The sequence below is a fragment of the Rhea pennata genome, chromosome 6, assembly GCF_028389875.1.
Source record: "Rhea pennata isolate bPtePen1 chromosome 6, bPtePen1.pri, whole genome shotgun sequence".
NCBI lineage: Eukaryota > Metazoa > Chordata > Aves > Rheiformes > Rheidae > Rhea > Rhea pennata.
Window position 1 is genome coordinate 34,098,098 of NC_084668.1, and position 27,151 is coordinate 34,125,248.

Below are 27,151 nucleotides of genomic sequence, written 5' to 3' on the forward strand. Positions count from 1 at the left end.
AAAGAAGGGGGCGGGGGGGGAAGGGAAATAAAGAAGGGGCGGGGGGGAAGGGAAATAAAGACGGGGGCGGGGAAATAAAGACGGGGGCGGGGAAATAAAGACGGGGGGGGGGAAATAAAGACGGGGGGGGGGAAATAAAGACGGGGGGGGGGGAAATAAAGACGGGGGGGGGGAATAAAGACGGGGGGGGGGAAAATAAGACGGGGGGGGGAAAATAAAGACGGGGGGGGGAAATAAAGACGGGGGGGGGAAATAAAGACGGGGGGGGGAAATAAAGACGGGGGGGGGAAATAAAGACGGGGGGGGGAAATAAAGACGGGGGGGGGAAATAAAGACGGGGGGGGGAAATAAAGACGGGGGGGGGGAAATAAAGACGGGGGGGGGGAAATAAAGAAGGGGGGGGAAATAAAGAAAGGGGGGGGAAATAAAGAAAGGGGGGGGAAATAAAGAAAGGGGGGGGGGAAATAAAGAAAGGGGGGGGGAAATAAAGAAGGGGGGGGGAAATAAAGAAGGGGGGGGGAAATAAAGAAGGGGGGGGGAAATAAAGAAGGGGGGGGGAAATAAAGAAGGGGGGGGGAAATAAAGAAGGGGGGGGGAAATAAAGAAGGGGGGGGGAAATAAAGAAGGGGGGGGGAAATAAAGAAGGGGGGGGGAAATAAAGAAAGGGGGGGGGAAATAAAGAAAGGGGGGGGGAAATAAAGAAGGGGGGGGGAAATAAAGAAGGGGGGGGGAAATAAAGAAGGGGGAGGGGGGGAAATAAAGAAGGGGGGGGGAAATAAAGAAGGGGGGGGGGGAAATAAAGAAGGGGGGGGGGAAATAAAGAAGGGGGGGGGAAATAAAGAAGGGGGGGGGGAAATAAAGAAGGGGGGGGGGAAATAAAGAAGGGGGGGGGGAAATAAAGAAGGGGGGGGGGAAATAAAGAAGGGGGGGGGAAATAAAGAAGGGGGGGGGGAAATAAAGAAGGGGGGGGGAAATAAAGAAGGGGGGGGGGAAATAAAGAAGGGGGGGGGGAAATAAAGAAGGGGGGGGGGAAATAAAGAAGGGGGGGGGGAAATAAAGAAGGGGGGGGGGAAATAAAGAAGGGGGGGGGGAAATAAAGAAGGGGGGGGGGAAATAAAGAAGGGGGGGGGAAATAAAGAAGGGGGGGGGAAATAAAGAAGGGGGGGGGGAAATAAAGAAGGGGGGGGGGAAATAAAGAAGGGGGGGGGAAATAAAGAAGGGGGGGGGGAAATAAAGAAGGGGGGGGGGAAATAAAGAAGGGGGGGGGGAAATAAAGAAGGGGGGGGGGAAATAAAGAAGGGGGGGGGGAAATAAAGAAGGGGGGGGGAAATAAAGAAGGGGGGGGGGAAATAAGAAGGGGGGGGGGAAATAAAGAAGGGGGGGGGAAATAAAGAAGGGGGGGGGAAATAAAGAAGGGGGGGGGGAAATAAAGAAGGGGGGGGGAAATAAAGAAGGGGGGGGGAAATAAGAAGGGGGGGGGAAATAAAGGGGGGGAAATAAAGAAGGGGGGGGGGAAATAAAGAAGGGGGGGGGGAAATAAAGAAGGGGGGGGGGAAATAAAGAAGGGGGGGGGGAAATAAAGAAGGGGGGGGGAAATAAGAAGGGGGGGGGGAAATAAAGAAGGGGGGGGGGAAATAAAGAAGGGGGGGGGGAAATAAAGAAGGGGGGGGGAAATAAAGAAGGGGGGGGGGAAATAAAGAAGGGGGGGGGGAAATAAAGAAGGGGGGGGGAAATAAAGAAGGGGGGGGGGAAATAAAGAAGGGGGGGGGAAATAAAGAAGGGGGGGGAAATAAAGAAGGGGGGGGGAAATAAAGAAGGGGGGGGGAAATAAAGAAGGGGGGGGGGAAATAAAGAAGGGGGGGGGAAATAAAGAAGGGGGGGGGAAATAAGAAGGGGGGGGGGAAATAAAGAAGGGGGGGGGAAATAAAGAAGGGGGGGGGGAAATAAAGAAGGGGGGGGGAATAAAGAAGGGGGGGGGAAATAAAGAAGGGGGGGGGAAATAAAGAAGGGGGGGGGAATAAAGAAGGGGGGGGGGAAATAAAGAAGGGGGGGGGAAATAAAGAAGGGGGGGGGAAATAAAGAAGGGGGGGGGGAAATAAAGAAGGGGGGGGGAAATAAAGAAGGGGGGGGGGAAATAAAGAAGGGGGGGGGAAATAAAGAAGGGGGGGGGAAATAAGAAGGGGGGGGGAAATAAAGAAGGGGGGGGGGAAATAAAGAAGGGGGGGGGGAAATAAAGAAGGGGGGGGGGAAATAAAGAAGGGGGGGGGGAAATAAAGAAGGGGGGGGAAATAAAGAAGGGGGGGGGGAAATAAAGAAGGGGGGGGGAAATAAAGAAGGGGGGGGGGAAATAAAGAAGGGGGGGGGAAATAAAGAAGGGGGGGGGAAATAAGAAGGGGGGGGGAAATAAAGAAGGGGGGGGGGGAAATAAAGAAGGGGGGGGGAAATAAAGAAGGGGGGGGGAAATAAAGAAGGGGGGGGGAATAAAGAAGGGGGGGGGAAATAAAGAAGGGGGGGGGAAATAAAGAAGGGGGGGGGGAAATAAAGAAGGGGGGGGGAAATAAAGAAGGGGGGGGGAAATAAAGAAGGGGGGGGGAAATAAAGAAGGGGGGGGGAAATAAAGAAGGGGGGGGGAAATAAAGAAGGGGGGGGAAATAAAGAAGGGGGGGGGAAATAAAGAAGGGGGGGGGAAATAAAGAAGGGGGGGGGAAATAAAGAAGGGGGGGGGAAATAAAGAAGGGGGGGGGAAATAAAGAAGGGGGGGGGAAATAAAGAAGGGGGGGGGAAATAAAGAAGGGGGGGGAAATAAAGAAGGGGGGGGGAAATAAAGAAGGGGGGGGGAAATAAAGAAGGGGGGGGAAATAAAGAAGGGGGGGGGAAATAAGAAGGGGGGGGAAATAAAGAAGGGGGGGGGAAATAAAGAAGGGGGGGGAAATAAAGAAGGGGGGGGAAATAAAGAAGGGGGGAAGGGGGAAATAAAGAAGGGGGGGGGAAATAAGAAGGGGGGGAAAGAAGGGGGGGGAAATAAAGAAGGGGGGGGAAATAAGAAGGGGGGGGGAATAAGAAGGGGGGGGAAATAAGAAGGGGGGGGGAAATAAAGAAGGGGGGGGAAATAAGAAGGGGGGGGAAATAAAGAAGGGGGGGGGAAATAAAGAAGGGGGGGGGAAATAAAGAAGGGGGGGGAAATAAAGAAGGGGGGGGGAAATAAAGAAGGGGGGGGGAAATAAAGAAGGGGGGGGAAATAAAGAAGGGGGGGGAAATAAAGAAGGGGGGGGAAATAAAGAAGGGGGGGGGAATAAGAAGGGGGGGGAAATAAAGAAGGGGGGGGGAAATAAAGAAGGGGGGGGAAATAAAGAAGGGGGGGGAATAAAGAAGGGGGGGGGAAATAAGAAGGGGGGGGGAATAAGAAGGGGGGGGGAAATAAAGAAGGGGGGGGGAATAAAGAAGGGGGGGGGAAATAAAGAAGGGGGGGGGAAATAAAGAAGGGGGGGGAAATAAAGAAGGGGGGGGAATAAGAAGGGGGGGGGAAATAAGAAGGGGGGGGGAAATAAGAAGGGGGGGGGAAATAAAGAAGGGGGGGGGGGGGAAATAAAGAAGGGGGGGGAATAAAGAAGGGGGGGGGAAATAAAGAAGGGGGGGGGAAATAAAGAAGGGGGGGGGGAAATAAAGAAGGGGGGGGGAAATAAAGAAGGGGGGGGAAATAAAGAAGGGGGGGGGAAATAAAGAGGGGGGGGGAATAAAGAAGGGGGGGGGAAATAAAGAAGGGGGGGGGAAATAAAGAAGGGGGGGGAATAAAGAAGGGGGGGGGGAAATAAAGAAGGGGGGGGGGAAATAAAGAAGGGGGGGGGAAATAAGAAGGGGGGGGGGGGAAAGTAGGGGGGGGAATTAAAGAAGGGGGGGGGAAATAAAGGGGGGAAGGGGGGGGGAAATAAGAGGGGGGGGAATAAAGAAGGGGGGGGAAATAAGAAGGGGGGGGGAAATAAAGAAGGGGGGGGAATAAAGAAGGGGGGGGGAATAAGAAGGGGGGGGAAATAAAGAAGGGGGGGGGAAATAAAGAAGGGGGGGGAAATAAGAAGGGGGGGGAAATAAGAAGGGGGGGGGAATAAGAAGGGGGGGGGAATAAAGAAGGGGGGGGAATAAAGAAGGGGGGGGAATAAAGAAGGGGGGGGAATAAAGAAGGGGGGGGAAATAAAGAAGGGGGGGAAATAAAGAAGGGGGGGGAAATAAAGAAGGGGGGGAAATAAAGAAGGGGGGGGAAATAAGAAGGGGGGGAATAAAGAAGGGGGGGGAAATAAAGAAGGGGGGGGGAAATAAAGAAGGGGGGGGGAAATAAAGAAGGGGGGGGGAAGTGTCTATTTTGAGGCTTCTTCCTTCCTGAGTTTGAAGAGAAGGAAGAAACTACTCTGCTTACAGAACATTAATCCCCAACATGAGTTTCAAAAGGAACTATAAAAAAATATATATGGAAAAAATGATGCCAAAGATATATATATGCTACTTAAGTCCAGCAAACAATACCAAAAAAAAAAAAAATCAGCAAGCACTTTCCATTTTTTTAAACAAAATAAATCCAGAACAACTTGATTTTGCTGTTTTTAGAATGGACTTAAGAAAACATTAAAGTATCAGAATTTGTTTGTCTCATGTACAAATATAAAATACTTGTTTACATATTTATTCTGATAGTAGAGAGAAAGTCAATATTTCAAGGTAATATGGTTTAAAACTCTATAAAACAGAAATTCTCACTAGAGAATGATAAATTAGCAGTATTGTCAATATAGGCAAACAGCCTTATAACTATACAAGAGTAAATATTTCAAGTATGAGGCAGAACATAAAAAATTACATCTAATTGCCAAGCCTAGTCAATTTTATTTAAAGTTGCAGTTCCACTCAATACAAATATCTGCCTTAAATGTAGAACGGCGGATGCTTAAGTGCTAGCTTGTCTCACTTACCAAGTTGTAAATGCCAAGCAGCAATGCTTCAATGCAACCATTACTCTGCCTATCCCTGCTGGCAGTAAGACGGAGATAAACCCAGATCAACTCCGGCAAAAACTGCAATGTGAACCTCTTGAGCCGAACTTCAGAACTACGATAAAGTTCAAAAAGCTGGTGACAAACAGGCTCCAGAAGCTGTGAAAACAAAACAAAACAAAACGACTAATGAATTACTAGTAGGCTTCTTGAACAAGACTGAACACAATAGCAAATGTGCTACACCACAGAGCCGCTGAAGATTACATTCCTTGATGGCAAACTAGTGAATGAACCAAAACGATACCCACATACCTTTTAAGGAGGTCCATAAGGACAGATTTTAGGGGGAGTTTTAGGCAATAAAGGGAAATGTGGCCTTACCACTATAGAAGTGTCATTCTTAAGGGCTACCAGTATGAAATTTACTTTATATACAGGTGCTAATTTAAGACATGCAATAGACAAATGGCTTGAACTATGTTCACCATAAAATTTTAATGGTGCAGTTGCAAGGTTTAGTAAAGTACAAAGGTTAAAATTAGTAGCAGCTGCTAATGACAGGTCTATAGATAGAAGTATGAATTTATTTCTTACTTAGTTTTTTTAGCCTCAAACCCAACAAATATGCATTTGCTCAATATAGTGCTAACTGATTTTTCTTTTCTTGAGCTGCCTTTCAGGTTTCAGTTTAAGAATCAAAAAGGTCCTTATCAAGTGAGCACAACATGAACATCAGAAAAACTCTGTCATTTTAAGAGTCTACAATGCCAAGCTTGTAGTTCAGACAAATCCACAAAATGGATACTGAACAGAAAACAAAGTCAGCCTGTCTCTCTGCTCCCTATGACTAATGAAGTTCTACATATCAGTCAAAACCCATTGAAAATAAATATTCAGACTGAAATTTTTGTAAGGCCCTTGATCAATATCTACAAACACATTTTTTTTCCAAGTTGTGAGAAAGGGGATGTTCTGACCCAAGGAAAATAACTATGGGGCTCAATGTCCAAACAGACAAAAGTATCCATGTAACCTGAATAGCCTCTATTCATACACAAAAGTTATGCAGAATTAGAAAATTGAAGCCAGAGTCTCAAATTAATTTTTTCTAACTAGTCATGATTTATATTGCTCTCATATACATACACGAAAATATTATACGTACCACTTTTAGAGTAATAAAACCTCTACATTTCACTGACACAATTAGCAACTGTACTGGTGAAACCAAAGGCTTAGTTAGAAAATATCCAGTATAGAGACAAAGACCAGAGAAGGTATATGTGATGTCTCCTCCAGCATGCACTCCTATTCCCAGGGACACACAGCTTTGGACTTTTCAGAGCATTAGCTGCATACTTCATAGACTTCAGTGCATTCTTCTTCCATTGATTTGTCCAATCATGAAATTCTCAGTATCCAAAACATCCTGCAGAATTCGCTGTCACTGTTTAGCTATGCTGCATGAGGAAGTACTTCCGTGGTTTGCTGTGAACCATACTCTTGGAAACTTTGAACAAGTCCCTTGCTGTCAGCAGATGGACAGCTGTTTCTAAAAGTGATTTGTTTGAATGTCTGATAAATGCGCACACACTGACACTAAACATAAATTGGATAGAATTTCTATCAAGATAGCTGCCTTAAGTGAGCATCCACTTTATAGTAATCAAGGAAAGGTTAAAAACATTTATTACTAATTTCTAGCAGAGTATCCTGGTCAGTGAAGCATGCTATTTTTAAGCCACTGATTACATAAGCTGTAATATCACAACTATATAAAACAAAACATTGCTGTCAGTCAACTCCCTTCTTATACAAGACTTTGGTCTAAGTACTTTGTGTAACAAGGCTTCTTGCCTGACAGCTTAGTTACACTAAGCTAAAAGGTTGTTTTTACAACAGAAGCAAAGGGAAATTCAATGAGGAGGAGGAGGGAGGGAGGAAAGCTGGCATTTGGAATGGTGACAGAATGGGAGAAGTCCAGTAATTTGGACCATATAGTCCAAATATGACAAAATATGACTTTTTACAAGGCATATTTTTATATAAGTAAAATATTCAAGACTTCATTTTTGATTTAAGATTTAAATGAAATCAGAAGCCAGTAAAGCTTCTCTTAAAATTATCTTGGCATAAAAAGCCCTAGCATTGTTTTATGAAGTTGAACATATATTATTTAGTGTATCTATTCTAGTATTTCACAGATACAGCACTTAATATGTGCATCTTCTGAACATACAAAGTAACCAACCCTCTTGCAATTAATATTTACTTAGTACAAGCTCCCATCTAAAAGTAACACTAACTATCAAACCAACTGTTACAGTAAGTGTCAATTCCTCAGAGACAGAAGGGTATCCTTGTTTTACAAAAAGCCTAGTACATTTCAGATGTTCAAATAATAAGTGGTTAATAAATAATTCACAGATAAATGAATGGATTTTTAGTTTTTCTTTAAAATAGAAAATACTAAACAAGAAGCTAGTATAAAGAAAAAGGGAAGAAATCTCTATGGGAATTATAAAACACAAGCACACCTGCAAGGAGGAAACAGGTGCAAGAAGAGCTAAGCAAATATTAACAGGAACCAGATATATACAGCAGCATTACTATAAATAGTACTTCTACTAGATTAGAAATGACAGTAGCCCAAGGTATTTTCCATTTGAAATCAGTCAGTCTGATCTAGGTCCCATTTAAAAAAAAAATCACAGAGAAGAACTATTTACTTTAGCAGAAGTCAGATCAGACCCGACCAAAGCAGTTAGCGAGTTTATTCAACTTTCTTTCAAATGGAAATTTTATAAAATTAGTCTTCTAAGTGATAGCATCCTCCCTAGAAAGATACAGCAGTCACTGGTACTGCATGCAAGTACTCTCTCATTTCTATCATTTGCCATTAGTTACACAGAAGTTTAAGAAGTGCAAATTACTTAGTTTAAAATCTGAAAGTTTTTTGTACTAACTACTGCTGTCACAAAGGCACTACAACAAAAAATATTTTCAAAGACAGAAACACAAAGTTCTTCCTATCAAAAAAACAGCATTATCTTCTTCTGTCTACAAATTTGTTATTTGGAAACACAAAACTTGACATTGTAAGGAAGAACACATCTCTCTTGCATTGTAGATATTTGGCTTTTCAGAGAAAAGGCCTTTTCCCATCAATTCTCTGAACGTAAATATTCAGAAGACACTGGGTAAACAGAGAAAGCAGCATTTGTCACCAGTAGTGGATGTATACAGAATGACTACCCACTTTTTTAGTGCCAAAAAACCTTCAGTTCAACATTAAAATAAACTAAGTAGCACAGTAATCAGTCAAAGCATACACGGTAGAGAGTCCATTATAACTATCTCTCTTCAGACAAGTTAAAACCTTACATTAAAGAGTTTGTTATTAGCAATTCATTAATTAGTACAACAAATAAAAATGAAGTTTTTACTGACTTGGATACAATGATAATGGTAGAATTTTCAGATTTTATCTTTATACCTCAGAGAGACACGGACTAGTCATATTTCACGGAAGCTGGTTAACAGTTTTAAAGCTTGGCTTATTTTCAAGGTTTGTCAAATCTTAAGATCCATACCATGGCTTGAAGTTAAATATAATGTACTAGAAAATGCACAGCGATATTGGAAACGCTTGTCTATTTAAAGAATTCAACTGTAGCAGAAAATAAAAGCTCATTTTGGGGCTTAAATATAATGCAATGGATGAAATTAGTTATTATTTGAGGAGCACTGGGTCTGAGAAGTGCTTGGCCCAGGCATTGCAAAGGTGATCTCACTTTCTTTCCAAAACAGTCACACATCAATACTCAATATTTAAATATCACTACTGCATTAATGTTGATTTAAAATCTACAAGGGTTATATCTACAAATCAACTCTAAAAGAGTTATGAAAATATTAAAAAAATCCAGTACAAGTACAATATTATGCAGGGATTAATACACTCTTCACTTAAATAAGCTGCTTATGAATGAGATCACTCTCTGCTCTTTATGTAACTTTCTGTTCTAGTCATTATCTTCAGTGTGTTAAGCAACTTGGGGAATTTCCTAAAAGGTAAACAATAACAATTGTATTCTAACATGAAAGCACACTTGCTTTCATCTGATATATACACTGAAATTGATAGACAGCTGTCAACAATTAACTACCATGTACCTTGGTAGTTTGTTTTGTTTTTTTTAAACATGCTGGTTCCATCTTAAATTAATAATCTTAGCCTTATCAAGATAGAAGTATGTGACTAATTCAATCCCCACTAAACAGCTGCCCTTTTCAGAAGTCTAAAAAATAGGGCAACCTATGATTAAGCTGTACTAAAAAATTACTTGCCCATCTTGTTTAAGAATATAGCAAATACATTTTTATAATACTCTGCCACATAAGCTTTATCTTCATAAGCAATCAATTACTCTTCCAATAAACAATGCCCTATAAAGTATGTAAAAAAAAAAAAAAAAAAACTCAAAACCTTACTTTGAACCAAATGTTACCTTAGAATTATCCTAAGTAAAGGTGGATATACTTCATCTTTACTGTTATACTATCTTTACTGTTATACTCCTCATAAATGGAATAAATTTGGAGAAAATGCAATAAAGAAATACATGCTGCCTTAAAAAGCAGATCTTGAGGTAAGCCTTCTTTGAGTTTTAGACTGCATACCTTATACTTGAGACTAGAATTGGACCCAAACAGCAAAAGCAATTCCAAAGAGAGAAAGTTCAAAAGGGTCAGTGTGCAACAACACAAGATGACAGTCCAACCCTTAAGACGACACATTATTTGCAAATTCGGCTCTTTGCACCATAGAAAATGAAATCAAATGCTTGTTCTCAAAGCAAAAGAAACCTTTTAACATATACAGAAGTATATGAACACACGCACAATCACACACACGCGTGTGCGCATGCCAAAAGACAGACAATAAAAGCAATGGTGGCTTCAACTTGGGGAGAGTGTAACAGTAGCTTCAATACAAAGAAAAAGGTCACTATTCAATCTGCTAGTTATCAAACTGAAATGAAGTTCAATCCTGTGTGAAGCATTTTTTGTCAGAAAATTATGCAATCTCCTCCAAGCTCTACCAAGTATTCAGTTTCCAAAAGCAGCTGAGTTATATCTAGAAAAATATGAAGCTTCCTTTCTGTGCACACTTGCAATTTAATTTACAAATATACAAGAGATAACAGAAGATAACTGTTACTTTAAAACATTTTATCTGAAGTAATTTACACAGCAGTGTGTGGCACATCTGCATAATTTATTCAGAAGTTACACTGCACACACTTTCCCAGAAATCCTCATGGCAGAAGCCAATGGATTAGAAAGCAGAGTTTTACACTATTTGCAACATCAATTATATATGGGACATCAACTAAGTCTTCATTGTGTATGTTTACATTTTGGAGCCCTGGTTCTGCTTTTGCCTTCAACATTGTAAACCAGAATTACACATACACAATGCTAGTACAAACAAAAAGAATATGTGGTTATATTAATTGCTTATAGGATTTGATAAAAATGATTCCATCTTCCACTGTAATAAGCCAGCAGGTGGACAGCACATTGGCCTTACTGACCTTAACTGAAATTGGTTACTTTGTCTCTGTTATGACTGAAAGCTGGTTTCTTGGGGAAGAAAGAAAAGAAAACACCTCTAGTAAACAGCCAGCTGTGTCATGTAAAGCCTAACAGACAATAAAAAAAGTATGTTTTGAGAGCAGAGAAGGTTGTGCCTTACCAGAAGGGCATTAAAGTAACTGTTAAATAACAAAAGAATAAAGAAGATGGGGGGGGATACCTATCTTAAGAGTACATTAGAAAAAAAAAAGATTCTTCCATTTTCACTTCTAAATTATTATAGTTTTTAATGGGGAGAAGATATAAGCATGTTAACAACAATTATTTAAAAGGCTCTTACCTCATTATTTGGGTCTTGAATGACCTTATAAAGAGCTGGTACCAGAGGTTTTTTTCGGTGCAATGTAGCTGCATAACTGGAAATTTGTGTTTCAGGTAATGCCTGAAGAAGAAAAAAGTTAAGTTATTCCAAAACTTAACAATCACCATGAAAACATTCAGTCTCATCCCAACATGAAGAACAATTCCTGAAGTTCAGTAAATTTTCAGAATTCATTCAGTACCAATTCTTCTTCTCCATTAGAATAGCATTTCAGGACATGCAGCAACTTTTCAGGGTTAAATCTGAAAGTAGCTTCAAATTTGTCTTTTCTAAAATCATTTGCTCCATATCTTGGTATGAAGATTCCTGTTCTTTCTCGATATCCCACACTAAGCACTTTTCAAGGTCTTTATTTATCAACTTAAATTTTACTTAAGGTAATCTAAAATGAGTATGCACAGTCTCAGGTTCCACAAGTAACCATGGCTGTGGGTTCTGCATCCTTGACTGCTCTACGTACTGCTAACAATAATGTGCAATTTGATTTCATATATCATCAATCATGTGAGGAGTAACTAACTCTTAACTTAAACAACAGATTAACTTCATCTCAGTCATGAAATCTAGTTTGCCTGTTCATGCATTATTCTGTATTTCATTCAGCATGATTATCGACATGATAACAACTTAAAAGATACTTTCAGATACTTCATGATAAAAAAGTGTGTAGAGAAAAGTTTAATCAGCCAATTTTTCTAATATAAAATTTAAAAAACCTCCAAACACTTCTAATTTTTAAATACAAAAAGTTGATCAACTTAAAATGTGTCCAGAGTTAGGTACCCATCAGTCAAATTCTATCAGCTTGGTCTACACTGCAAAATATGCTTTAAAAATCACATTTGCATATCAAGCAGTACTATAAATATGCATTGTATTTTATGCATCAGCTGACTCCATTACACACATTTGCATGCTTTATTTATTAAAAGTGAATGATAGCTATATTGTGACTTAATAGCACATAATATTAGTATTTTATTTCTAATAATTAGCATTTTAGTGTTACTATTTGACATCTCATTTTTCTTCTCAGCTCACCTTGAATTCTGACAGCCATTCTTCTACCACACCTCGTTCCGTTCCCAGCATTTTCTTACTTTTTTCCTTCTCTTACCTTTAGAAGAGAAAGAAAAAAAAGGAAGTAGAGTCCCAGTAGCAAAACTTATTTTTGTAAAATTCTACAGCAATGTAAAGCTGTTAACAAATTTCCAATAAACTTATGTAATATCGAACAATAGCAAACGCTGCATTTCTGACAAACAGTTGCACTTTCTATCCTAAACGATTTTCTTCAGGCACATTAATGGTGGTGGGGTGGGAGAGGAGGAAGGAAAAAGGAGGATTCAGAGCTTCAGGCCAAACAGTAGATTATTTAAGACAAACACACCATCCCATTCTTGTTCCCTTACCAAATATAGTACAAAGAAAAGACAAGCGGAGCAAAGTAAAGAGCATCATGGAAGAAATCATGTAATACACTGTAACAACAGTTCTGGATATGGCTCAAAGTAAAGCAGTCATAAAAAACAGCTATTAGAAATCATGACAGCAGAATTTTACTCCTTAAAGCTTGTTCTTGAAGAGTTTTGAAGCTGCAAAATGTAGGCATTCTAAATGCATGTTGAAATTTTCAGAAGAAAAAAAAAACTTGCAGCAATTTAGAAAACATTTATTGTTATTTTTTTCTATTTATATATATTGATCTTGTTCCAACAATTCCTTTCATTTTCACATAAGCATAATTCTCAAGCCAACAGGAACAATGTTTAAACATAAGCACATAAGCTTGACTAAACAGTTTAAATCATTACAGGCATTAGGAAAAACAAAGGTTGAGTACGATTTTCTGATGCAAAGTTGAGAGATTTCTATGGTAAACATCTAAAGAATCATATGAAACATATTTTAATACATAAAATGTCTAGAACTGAATCAGCAGAGTATACAAGCTTTAAAATCATCTCCCCCAAAACATCTAACATACTAGAAATGATGCTATTGTAGATATCACAGACAATTCTGCATGACTGAAGTTTTTAAAAAAATAGCCCAATATGTTATTTTCAATCTTATTCTGATCATCACATACTTGCTATTATAGTTCTAGTACAAGGAGATAATTCCATGAAACTAGTCTGCTTGGTTCATTAGACTTTTCTCAAAAAGTTGCAACATTATTGGCTACAAAACATTGACTCACACATTAACTCCAAGATACTGTTCCAGAAATTAGATCACAACAACAATAACCAACATACAAAACAGAAGGAAAATCTAAAAATATCTGTAATACAAATGAAAGCAGAATTTCCTCAACAAAACACTGTCATGTTACCTGTCACTTTAAAGCTATCTTTAAAATGATGATGTATCTCTCTGAAAATGTAAGAAAACAGTTGAGAATAAGTTGAGATGGGGAGAGAATGAAACCTCACTTCGATTAATGCAGGGAAACAAAGTTAAATCAGTAATTTTCATTCTAAAAGAGTCTTTGCTTAAAAATACCCAGCAGAAATAATTTGACTGAACTGAATTATATTAACATATGCTAAAAGTATGTAAGATTTTAAAAAAGCAATGCCCATAAAATACCCAGTCTAAAGGATTTCTGATTTCATAATAATCCACAGAATGCCCAGGGATGACACTGTCAAATCACACTCAGCAAGTAAAATGGCCATTACAGCATGAATGAGCAAAAAAGCTCAGATAAGAATATTTTATTAAGTCTTCTAAGTTTGCTTCACTTTTATCATCAGAAGAACCCATAAAAAGCATAAGAGTCTTTATTCTAAGAGTTTCCTAAACACTTGGAATAACAAGCTAGTTAAATTTCAGGTTTCCACATGGATTAAGGGGATAAATATCCTAAGTATTTTTTTGTTTGCACATGGTTCTTGGTATATAAAACAAAAATTTCAACATTTCTACCTGGAAAATCTGGAAGAAATACAAACTGGAGCTTCTACATGGATTTAGCAGTTTACATCAAAGCTAGCATAAAGTACAAAGTTAGTATAAGCTTTAAAGATACTTACTAATATTTACTGACCCCTCCCTCCCCCAATTTAATTAACCTTTCTTAATAAATTTACACTGCTCTGAGAAAGTATTTGAAGACAATGTTTTAACAACTATATTTGCTGTAAGAAAAACAATGTATGATGTAACACTCTCTTCTATTCTAAACCAACTGAAACTTCTCGCAAATTGTATCTAAATACAAAGTGTAGGATTACTCGTTTTATTTATTTAAAGACCCTACCACTTACCTCCTTAATCTTGGCTCTGCTGCTAGAAGAAAGAGTACTTTCCCTTGTTTAAAGGGTGCATTAAAACATGAGATGTCAAAACTCAGATTTTAAGAAAGAATACCAGCTATTAAGAGATTTGCCACAATCGGCAAGATGTACATATTCTGCTGATGTACAACAGTTGAAAAATTAAACATTGGACCTATACCATTTTTCCTGTAAGACAGGATGAATAGTAGTGAATTGGATATTTACACATTTATATTTTTATGGATCAGAAACATTTTTTTGAAGGAAACAAAAGATTTAATATGACTGAGCAACCAGGGTATTTTGTCTTTCTGCTTGGCCTCAGTACAGGTTACCAATACTTGGAAGCCATTGAGGTCCCAAAAGATTTTAATCTGATGAAGTGAAACGAAGCAGTTGTCTGATGGTAGAGACTAAAGCCTATTTCTAACCCCATAAAGCTACAAGAAGTCAGGTAGGGCTAAATGAGTTAGAGAATTTGGGACTAAACAACTTTATGAGAGGGACCAATAACAGTTTAACGTTCCATAGTAAACTCAAGCCTCCCCAAAAATATGTGGTTCTATTTTTCAAACAAACGCTCAAGTATTCATGTCTATAAGGAGTCACTTCATACCATGGTTAAGGTACATTAAGGTACACCAGTCACAACACTGCACCCAGTTCTATTAGTTCTGGGGACAAAAGTATTTGACTACTCCACATTTATCTTAAAAACACAAAAACCCTCCTTGCTCTCCATTAAAGTGCTTTAAAATCAAAAGGTCTCTTCAAAAGAGATTGCACTAGCACAGTAAGGTTCTCTTCTCAATTATTTTTACAGTTGATACTTATTTTTTAGAATTTATTTTTAAAAATAAAAGACATGACAAGCAGGTCTTTTAAGAGGCACTCTCAGAGAGCTAGTCATTCAGATTCAGTAATGATGCAGGGCAGTTAAGATTCATCTACTCTGATACTACGCCCATCATACAAACCACAAAAGTGGCTAGTTTGAAAATAAAAATTAGTTTTTAACTTTGCAGTAACGGTACTATGCAATTTCATTCAGGATATTAGCAAGAATATGTTCTAATTAAATTAGAGGCAGAAAAAAAAGACAAAGAAAAGTGTTCCTGTGCCTCTTCTACAACAGCTTGTCTTATGCAGAAAAGCATACACACATGGGTGTGCTTGCATGAGACTGTGTGTAATGGGAAGAATACGAGAAAGAACAGTGTTCGGGAATAGCAACTGAAAACATCATCTATGGAGACCTGCACAGCTAACCAACAAAAAGGATGAAAAAAATGACCATGAACTGTAAGAAAGATGATGTCATTCTCTCAGCCTACATAGTTCCCTTCCAGCCTTGTGTGCTGGATTATCTATTTAATCATCCTGTTTGTAAATGAAGAGTTCTCCCATAGCCTTTAGATTACTTTTAGAAGTGCATCTGTGACACGGTATACAAACACAAGGTTTTGATAGCTTATAAAAGAAAAGACTTTTACAAAAAAAGAAATTATCTTTTAATTATAATTTTATTAAATAGCTACAAACAAAAGAGAAGAGCTGAAAATATTATGGTTAACCCAAAAAGTAAAGAAGATATGTTATAATTTAGGTCAGGCATAACGTCTGTATCATGAAAGATGAAGAAAACTATCATTGTCTGTGTATGTGCAATAGATGATGATTTTGGCTGCTTTCACTCTAAGTTGCATTTGAGCTAACAATTTCTTTAAACACTACAGTGCATTTCTAAACTCACAGGTTAAAACCATTACAGAGCTACATACAGGCAGTTTTAATGCATTTAATTCACACTGATGGCATTACTGACACACAAATATTTTAATAGGGTTTTGCATTCACCATGTGCATTAAATAGCCTCCTTTCAACAGTTGTTTATGGTTCACAGTAAAGAGATTGAGCTAAAGCTCTTACCCTGAGCATAAGACGACTAAAAAAAATAATCATAAGGAGATTGAAGCTGTGAGGTACTCAGATGGATTTAGCTTAGGCCTCCAACCTACTGCAGACTTCTCACTGCCCCCAGCGGGGGGGGGGGTTGAGGGAAGGGGGGAAAGAATAGCGTTATTAAAATTTTCCCTGCTTACAGTAATTTATTGCCTTACTCTTGGGAGTTTTGCTCTGATAGCCAACAGGTAAAAGAGCTGGGAAAACTGTTGTTAAGATCTTACTGAGACTATTCAAACACATGCTAACATATGTTTTTTAGGTAATCATCCACACAGAAAAAAATTACAGAAAACTAATTTCATATGTCCAGCCCCTCTGGAATGACAAGAGTAGCACAGGTGCCACTTGTAAGTTCTAAACAATATCCTAGCCCACCTTTGTTAGCTAGAAGCAGAGCAGTTAATAGCAGCCTGAAAAAGGATAAACTGAGGAAACAATAAAATGTAAGAGCTTTTTGAGGTGATATTAGACATATTAATACAGTGACTGCTTCATTAAGATTCCAACAAAAGCTTATTTTTGACAGAGCTTGGAGTTGAACAGCTGCCTGAATGAAAACACAAAACAGAAAATCTGTGAAAGGACACTGTATTTTAAAAGATACTTTGGCCACTTTTTTTAAAAAAAAAAACTTTAAATAGTTATATAATAAGTTATATTCAACAGAGCTGTCATATATTCTCAGATATCTTTACCACCTTTTTCCTAAAAACTACAAATACCTACTAACTACTTCAAAGTCCTTTTTTTTCCTCTCTCTCTCTCCCTCCCTCCCTTCAATATAACCATCTTTTTCTTAAGTTCTTTTAGTCTGGGGTGGTGACAGCAGAGAAAAAACTTCCACAACTAAATGACAAGATGAAGACTAGTACTATTATCTTTAAACCCACAAGCACTCATGCTGATTACCTTCTTAAAAATAATGTCAAGAACATCTGAAGTGTCACTATTTGCAGAACTTTTTATAAAAATCGTAGGAAACAGGTTAAACATGAAGTGAAAACTGTTTTTTTTTTCTCATTTTTGTTCTTGTAATTCTTCTTGTAATTTTGAAAATTACATCAGTTCAATTAGAAGTCGTGTTTTTGATATATGAATTACATTGTGAAGTCCCATGATAAAAGCCCTTCAAAAGGTCAGGTGGAATCACCTATTATGGTTTTAGAATGTATTTGTTTTGATTTCTAAAGGAAAATTTGGATTTAAGAGCAGGTCAGAGTTTGTTAAAAGGAAAATGAAGTAAAATATGATATATAAACTGTTTGGAAGCTGCAAGTTCAAGGTTACAGGACTACATGTAGCATTTAGCATAGCCCTTGGCAGCAAGTGATCAGGTAACTGCTTTCAGGGAATACAGGCTTTTGAAGGTAAGAATCTGCTTCAGATTTCTAAAGCATCTTTAAATATCCTAAAAATAATGCAGATTCAGAAATAACAATATTAGATTAATTTAAATTCAGGTAAGGAGTGACTTATTTCAGCAGAAGAGCTGACAAATTTTTCTATAAAATAACACATCTAAATAAAATTCTGCAGACAAAGGTTTCCAAAGACATCTTTTTGTTAGACATTGAAAGTTCATGATCATCAGTCATTAGAATGAGACACAGATAATTTAAAGCATCACTGGACATGCTAACAGCAGAAGTTCATATTTAGTTCACTTTGCCTGAAATAAACATCATCTACAGAAATCTTCTACAGATTCATCTTTACCTCTCTTTAAAGAAGTCAATTTTCTAAAGGAGGAAGAGGAGGAAGAATACAGTAGTTTTTCAGTCTGGAATGCATCTGTCAAGCCTTCAAATACTGCTCCGTTTTCTGAAAGATGAAAATAAACACTGATGATCACAAAGTAAGGGGTAATGTGATAATGCATGTATGTATGTTTTTAACCTTACAAACTGAAGTTTATAAAAATACCAAAAACTTACCTAGGCCCTCCTGTAACAAAGCAATTTGCTATAAAAATACATCAACATTTTTAGCATGGGAAAAGAATGGAGAGGCCAGCTTCATGAAATCCTAAAGCAAGGCTTTGTCACTGGTGTGGAAAATGTTATTAGTTGGGAATAGTATTGCAAAGACAGTAGAAGGGAACACTGAAGCACTGCTTCTTCAGAAGAACAGTGAAAGAAAGACACACAATGAATGAAAGCAGTAATACTTATATAAAATACAAGCTGAATGCATATTGTGACTTTGGAGAACGTGTTTCTTGAAAAAAAAAGTCCAAATGATAACAGGAACATATTAAAGAGTACTCCTTATAGAGCAAAAAATCTCAGTATAATTGCAAAAAACACTGTATATTGCACTAAAGCTCACATTTCACTGCAGGATCCCTTCATGTTGAGTGTGAGATAGAACACACACGTGAGCCAACTCTAAGTAAATCAGAGAATTTCAGTATCTAAAGACCCCTAATACAGAATTCAAGTATATGAACAATGCATCTATTCCATTCTGTACTGTTCAAGCAATTACTTTTTCTAGTTTAGATACTAAAAGGCCCCCTTTATCACCATGCTTATTACATATAGGTTAACAGGAGGTACTATTCTTTTCAGGTTAAGCTGCAACTGAAAACTTTTACAACAAAATAGCATGCAAAGGATGCTCCCTGTGAATTTTCTGAAATCAACTCTTTTGAAAAAAGAGCAATTCCTTGGAGGAATCTTAAGTATTACACTTCTGAATGGATGAAATCCAAATCCTTTTCCTCCTTCCCTGACAATATTTAAAAAATTGAATAAAAAGAGAGAGAGAGAGAGAGAGACAGACAGACAGACAGAGATTACTTCCCTATAGGGGAGATTTTTAAACATACACAGGAGAACTGAAAAATAAAAGTAACTTTTTTTTAAAAGTAACTTACATCAGTTGTTGCTTATAATTATTAGATAATGTCTTAAAGGGAGAATATGAGTTTTGTAAAAGTTCATTCAGGACTTTTATAAGCTTCCAAGTTTTACAACATATTAGAAACAACCTTTTCATCCAGATATGGCATTTGACGTATCCTATTCTCGGAAAGTTATCTGTGGTCCCATCTAGCTCTAAATTATTATGCTTGCTACCTCATAGTTCAATCATGTTTAATCTGCTACCCCTAGTCTCAAAATCAAAGATATAGATCCTGTAGGTGCATTAGGTGGGCCCTTCCAGGGCTGCTATAAGAAGTTGAATAGGGTTTGTTCTACGTATGAACCTGACTTCTCTTGTCCCCTGAACCAGAACTACAGTTATAAACCAGCAAATCAGATGATGGAACATATACTTCTGTATTATGTTCCACTCTAAACAAATAGACTCGGCATAAACAGATCTGCACAGACCTGACAGCCAAATCAGGCCATATCTATTCAAAGTTTTACATTCACTCATCTGTTCACTCATAAACCAAAGCTGCAGGTTTTCTGGAATTAAATCGAAGAAGCTATTACAAAATCATTACGTAACCTCATGATGGGGGAAGGTGAGGATTTGAACCATTCTACATACAGAAAGCAGTAACTGTCCTTAGCCAGGGGGCAAACATCAGTTTTCACATGTGGCCAAAACCCCCCGTTTCCCCCCAACACGATTACTTCAGCTTGTAAGATTCTGTTAAAATTCAGAGGCAAGCAGCTGCTCTCCTCCAACACTGTATAAGCCCCAAAAGACTGTATCATCTCCATATGAAGCTGGCTATGAAGAAACCTTTCAAGAGGGAATTCAGATTATGCTTTTTAAAAAGACTCTTTACACTCCGATGATCAGCAGCAAACAAAACCACAGCACAGCTCCAATAGGATGGCTTTCACCATCCTATGCACTTTTTGCATCACTGAGCACCAAATGCTATTACATATTTTAAGTAACAACATGTGTTCTTTGCCCTATAGCTCTAAAATTCAGAGCAAGCCTGCAATGAGAACACTAAATAAACTAACTATTGCAAAAATACAGAGCTCACAAGGCTATCAAGAATGTCATGCATCAAGCCAATCATTAGTTGTCTGATTTACAGAAGAGATGCAGTGATTTGGAACGAGAGAATACTACAAAAAAAGTGAAATCAATGAATTTGAACAATCAACAATTCTCCCAAGTCAGGATTTAGCCTGGCATATTTGAAAAAAAATGCATAAACTTAAAAAATTGCAAGAGTGATTCAAAACTCTTACTGCAAATGTTATAAAGATTCTAATGTTCCTACTGCAGAAATGCAATAACATCAAGTATCCTAATGGCACAATACCTAAACTACCTCAGAAATTAACTCCTGGCCTTTGGAGTGGAAAGGTAAGTCACAAAGCACTGCAAATGGTTGAACATGCCAGTCTTAGCAAAATCCGTATACATAATCTTTGGCTGGTTCACACCCAGTGCAAATATCTTCACTTGCAGCATTACACTTGATACGCACTGCTTAAGTGCCTTCTCTTATGAAAGTCTATCAAGCCTAACAAAATCCACTTACAGCTGTTCGTTTGTCAAACAAGTCAACTCACAAAGTTAAAAACTTCACCTGAGCTAGCACCAAAACCTGGGCGCAATCGCAAATTACAGTTAAGTGCATATAACAGCTAACTAACATGAAAAAGGAGAAGTCCACCTTCTCTTCCAGTATCCCACATATTTCTGTTCCATGCTGGTGCCATGCATCAGACCTTCAAGCAAGCCCTGTTTAGGGACCTTGCCTCTCTTTCCCTTCACCCCCGCCCCAGGTAGAAAATTATTCCGGCAATAAAAGATTTGTTTTCTGCAGTTTCTGAACTGGTTTCCAAAGAGTCTAACAAGTGACTGTGGGTACAACGGTAGGGGCAGGAACGCACAATTACATTTATCAAATCCAGTGCGAGTCAGCTACAGAACCAAAACCATAGTTGCGGCCTATAAAACCAGCCACCTTGAAAACAACCACTAAAAATATATCCTATGCTTTGTCCTTCAAGAACAGTACCAGAAACCAAACTCAGTGCACAGTATTTATTACATGTAACAAAGTAAAGTTTAACAGTTCTACTTTGAAGTTACAGGACATGAAAACAGAAGAGTTCAGCCTATGTGACATACTCTCCAAAAAATGCAAAGAATTAGATTGCGGAGCATCACACTACAGCCATCTTATGCTTATTCATCCCTGAAGGAAAGAACACTGTGTCTTACTTTATCTGTATTATTTATCTTAGGAGAACAAGCAAAAGGTTTTTACACAACAGATCTATTTGGGTCACCTCTGCGGTACGATCTACGTATTTTCATTCAACAAAAATTCCATTCTGCCTTGTGAAGTTGCTTATATTAATACAGCTAGTTTTTCTGACACTTTCAGAACATTTTTGACAAGTTGTAAATTGAACACCAATAATATGAACTGCATCCCATAAGGAAAAGCATCTTATATAGATAAGGTGCCAGTCTTGCATCACATTTACAGAAACGTGTAAACACAACCATTTTGTTTGTCCAATGCTACATTTGCATTCTTCCTGGAACACTTTTTTTCAGATGTTAAAACTTGCTTTGCCCACATGATTTGGGAATGATGTAGGCAAGGAGCTCTGCTGTAACAATACAGAACTAGCCCACACCTGCTTATGCTAGGATTACTCTACTAGTCTGTCAGTTCAGAGGTAGGACAAAAGATCCCTTCAAATTATCTGGATGGATTCTACAAGTTGTACTAACTGGCAAGTTACCCAGGACATGAATTTACAGCACAGTAACTCTGCACTGATGTACCGTGTGAACATTTCACAATGGCACAGCGAGGTCTTCGCTCGGGCCCGGGGGCTGCACCTCCCTGCTGTTCTCACCTTCCAAGCTCCTGGGCTGCTCCAGCGATCACCCCCCCTCCACCACGGGCTCTGCGCCTGCCCACCAGCTGGCCTTTGCCACCAGCTAGAAAGGAACATGACAGGTAACATGATTCTCTCTATCTGACACATGGACATACGCTGAGATTTTCACCTGAGCATCAGTAAAGAACGCCTCCTGCTTAGCACTAAACAGAACTTTGCAACGTCAAGCAGCCATATGGGTGTGTCTCTAAAGTAAACTGGTTCGACTGCATTAAATCCTCTGCATGTTTATTCAAAGTTGAAGTGGCCTCAACTAAAAGTATCAAATTTCATTTCCAGAGTGTTCGTGTGTCTTCCAATGCAAACAGAATGAAGGCAATAAGTTAGATTTCTCATTTTTAAAAAGGCTGGATTTGTTTCTACAATGGCTCAAAAGTTCTAATAATACGCAGTGACCATAACAACTAAACTATAATATAGTTATCAGTAACAGTAGTAACTAAATATATCCAAATATTTTGACAGATAGACTGATTTCTAAGATTCCTTAAATTCTGCACAAGCTAAAATGATGAAGATAGACAGATAGACTAAATTCACATTAAAGCACAGAACAGAAAAGTTGTAGTTGGGAACACTGTCATTTAATGTTAAAATCAAATACAGAAATAATGACTGAAATGCTTCCAAAAAAGCACTTAAAATAATAATAATAATCCTAAACTGAAGTTACATTTGTCATGAAATTGTAGAATGTAAGATGAAGCTATTCAATCATTATGTCTGAAATCTTTACTTTTAACATCAAAGCTACAACATTCTGTTCTCTAAACAAGCCAGTCTTGCATTGTACTTTTGCCAATTAGAGCTGAGATCTGAACAGAATTTTATCAAGTGAAAAACAGACTAGTTCATGCACTGGACAAATAAATAGAAAAGTATGAAACCACAGATTCACTCATGATACAGTAACAGCCTATATACTTAACAAATTAGCTTTCACCGAGACATATAGGATCACACTTTATGACTTTGAAAGTGCACTTACGACAGTTTTGAGGAGGTTAGACAAGCTAGAAAATGTGTATAAACCACAAGACAATGAAAATGAAGCTACCACCAGACATGAAAAAGCATTCGATCAACTCTTCTCATTGGAGAGCACTTTTTCCACTTACATTGTAAAAATATACTAACAAAAGTGAGAGAACAGATGTATGTATCACCTGCATGTTCTATAAACTTGTTCATCATAAATACATTGTTATTTATCATTCTGCACTTAAACCACTAACCAAGACCAATTTGGTGTTTCTACAGCAAAACAGTGACCCTAATAATCAGAGCCAACAGCACTGGCTATACAGAAATACCAAGCATTTATAGAGGAGACAAAAAAAAAAAGTACTATCAATTAGATATTAATAACTGGTGACATCTAAGAAGATATGACTATTCCACTTTTCTTAGATAATAGGAGTTTTTTATGGATTCAAAAAAAAGGGTCAGGTTACATAAAAAGGACACGCATTTCAAAAACGAGTCCATTTTTGCTGTCATATAGTAGACGTCACAATGCATGTAATGTAATTGCGTTCCAGCTGCACACTAAATAACAAAATTAAATATTTTTACCTCCAAGGCTATGGCAAGAATACCTTTCAATTAGTATCTGTATTGGGGAAAATTTTCAAAGAGAAGAGCAAAGCTTCAAGATGCATGATCTCTCTCTAATGCCACATATGCAAGAGAACATTACTGGCTGAGAGTAGGCCTTCAGGAAAAAAAAAAAAAAAAAAAAGAAACAAAGAAAAAAAAAGAAAGAAAAAATCTCCTAAGAGGCTATTGTGCCTCAGTTGCTCAGTAAATAGCTGTATACAGCTTCATCCAGCTACTGTCAGGTTGTACAGTAGACAGTATTTTACAGCGATGGGTTCTGGTATGTTCTGCTTTCCACGCCGGAAAAGAGATCAGCTCTTAGGCTAATACAAGTTGAATACAAGACTAGCCAATATCAGCTGAACTGCCAAACTGGAAATGTTCAAGCCTGGTCGTAGTGGGCACCATAATCCAAAAAGTTTATAAATTACTTCTTCTATTTACTAAAAAGAATATGTATTATTATAATAAATATATCACAAATACCATCTATCTTTCCATATAAATGTATCAGCCATATTTAATACACATTTTTATAACCTTTTTTTGATAAAGACGTCAGAAATAAATTCAGAGACTGCTGCCAATAAACTAGAACCACAGCTTGGCTTTAGAGACAGAGACAAACATTCTGTCAGATGTTTCTTGGTTATAACAGCTCCACAGCATGAGGAAATACATTTCTACAAGTAAAAGAATTGACAAAGACAGAAAGAAATAAAATATTCTCTGGACTATTACTAATTTACATCATTAGCTCAAGTCTTCTCTTTGATACGAAGGAAATGCTCTTCCAACTCCAGTTTTTAGTTAATTTAATTACAAGATGAAGCAGATATACGTTTCAGCTAAAAAATAAATAAATAAATAAATAAATGCTGAAGTATTTAGGATTCAGGTTGCCAGCCTTAACAGACAATCCTCAGTCAGGTAAAACACTTGGATAAAGCACCATTCCTTCCAGTCCTGCTTTGACTCGCTTAACTAAAAAGCTTTACTTTTAGATCCTAGGGACAAAAAAATTATCTGGAAATGATGGAAGAAAGCCTTATCCTAGTGAAGTCAAAGGCAATTGATAATACTCTTATTATAAATTATTATATATAAAAAAAAATATAATGCTACCATGCAGCGAGCTCCCATTTCTCATTACAAAGGTCCCATCAGTTTCAGCTGCTGCCAAAAAAAGGGACAAAGAAAAGATACTGCTCATCTCCTGTTCCAAAAAGCCTCCTCTAAATCATTTGAGCCCTGAACTATCTAAATTATCTTTTCACACGCCAGAAAGCTCTGCTGCCAAACCTTCCATCTTTCTACAATTATTACAATAAAGAATTACAAAATTGTGCTTTGCAGATACAAAACTCTGGTGGCATGCTGAAAGCCAAATAATTAGTATGAACAAAAATACAAAACTGAAAAGAGACATATTATAATAGTGAGAGCATTTAAGAACTGCAAAGAAAAAAATCACAAAGTGAGAAGAAAAACACTATTTTTGCTTCAGCTATTTTACATTGAGACTCGATTGACTTCATTCTATTATAATAGAATTAAATAAGCCATTTATAAAGCTGACACATTTTCACTGTATTTTACAGCATAGTTGTAGAAAGCTACAGAAGTCAGGTGGCTTATCGGTAGTTCAGCCTCACAGAGTCTAAAGACCTGAATGAAGCAGAGCCATACTTTGAATACTTGCAGCCAACTTGCACCTATGAGTTTATGCAGTGAATAAAGCAGAAAAGAGTTAAGATTATCTAAGAGGATAGGGAAGGAGACATTTATCTTGAAACTGTCCTTGATGAAAAGAAAATACTCCTCTACTTTACTTAACAGGATTTTGGAATCAACAATATAATAAAGGAATTATCCTCCAGTCTCAAATATAGCAGCATACACGATAATTATTCTATTATAAAGACTTGACATACTAAAAAAAGAAAAAGACAAAAAATATATACGCAGATTAGCCATAGAAATGTTACCTTATACATTCTCTTAGCATCAGTTTCCTTAGAAACAACTTCATGCAGTCATCCTACACTAAACCTGAAACACTCTCTTGTCAAGATCCTGTGTGATAACCTATCCTACACTAAACAATACAGGCTTTCTCTCCCTTTGCATCAGTTCACATGTAATAATTCTTCCTATGCTAGTTTGTCTGCAACTCATGAATTTCCTCACCTACGAAAACACTTCCATGCAAATTACTTTCCATGTAACCCTACCACTCCCAAACAACTTGGCTCACCGTTTTGGTTCATGAAGTAAATTAGGTCTACAAAGATAGGAAGTGCATAGAGAGATGTAGCCTAAAAAAAAGCTAACAGCAAACTAACACTTGTGAAACTGCAGTTAAGGGACACTCAGTGCTAAGTGCGAAAAAGGAACAGGCATTAACTACAAGAAATCTTGAAACAGAATTTTTATGAGAGAGAAAAAAAAAAGATGACTTTAGAAGAGGACTGCAAACATCTATACTGAGAAAAGTCACAATCTCTCCTGCAAAGGAGAAACACACGCAGGGACAAACAGTTCTAGAAACAGGAAATCTAAATTCTAAATAGCTTCCCTTTTTCAAGCATTAACATCCTCACATGATACAAACCAAAGTCTATTATATCATGAAATTAACCATCAAAATTGAAATGCTCCATTTCAGACGATTAAAATATCAATGTATAGTTATCCCTATACTATCTGCGACCCACTACAATTCACCAGAACTAGAATTTAGGTTATATATTCAAGAATTAATTTACCTATCTTTCTTTCCTCTACCTTGAGTACTACCAAAGAGACCTGACTTAAAGGATCCTCTGCCAATCTCTACACCAGAAGAAATGAAATCTCTCATTCTAATCTTTCCAGCTGCCAGCTAGTAAAGCCTTCAGCACCAGGAAATAGATAATGAGTAAATGAAGCTGATGTGTCAAATTCTTCCCACTCATACATATATTTACACATACCCACAAGCTCTTAAATAACTGAGTATTTCATATTTATTTCAACTATAGTAATATGGCATAATATTAGATATTTTACTACTTCATTAAAAATCCAACACTCGGTTTCAAAATGCCAGAGTTAAAGGTCTGTGAGCATTAGGATATTATTCTTTTTTGAATGATCACATACTATTTAATACCTGTGACACTAATGCATCATTCATGTTTAGGAGGTATGATTTCTCAAGGATAAAAATCAATTCTGATTGACATTCTGGCTTCGCTTTTCCAATACAATTTCCTAGACTTCAAAAGGCAAACTGATCAACAAATATAATCATGTGAAACATCACAGATCCTCAAACTAGTCATCAAGAAGGCATAACCTGTAGAATGGCACCAACCTCTTCCACTTGACCTAAGGGAATATATGAGGCAATCAAGCCCTGAACACAGAAACTCTGAGGAGCTAAGGCACACACTGGCTGCTTGCTGTACATGGATATGTGCTTAAGTAGCATGTAGCATGAA

At 37.8% G+C, this 27,151-nt stretch overlaps 1 protein-coding gene across 1 annotated transcript in view; it reads right to left on the reverse strand.

The window, feature by feature from the left end:
* Nucleotides 1-27,151, reverse strand: part of HYCC2 (hyccin PI4KA lipid kinase complex subunit 2) — a 76,639-nt gene that overhangs the window by 34,608 nt on the left and 14,880 nt on the right. The window contains exons 3-6 of the mRNA XM_062578211.1: nt 17,935-18,039; nt 12,007-12,082; nt 10,924-11,025; nt 4,959-5,138 (exon numbers count right to left, since the gene is read on the reverse strand). Of these exons, the coding sequence (XP_062434195.1) occupies nt 4,959-5,138; nt 10,924-11,025; nt 12,007-12,057 (333 nt within the window). The 5' untranslated portion in view covers nt 12,058-12,082; nt 17,935-18,039. The remainder of the gene's footprint in view (nt 1-4,958; nt 5,139-10,923; nt 11,026-12,006; nt 12,083-17,934; nt 18,040-27,151) is intronic.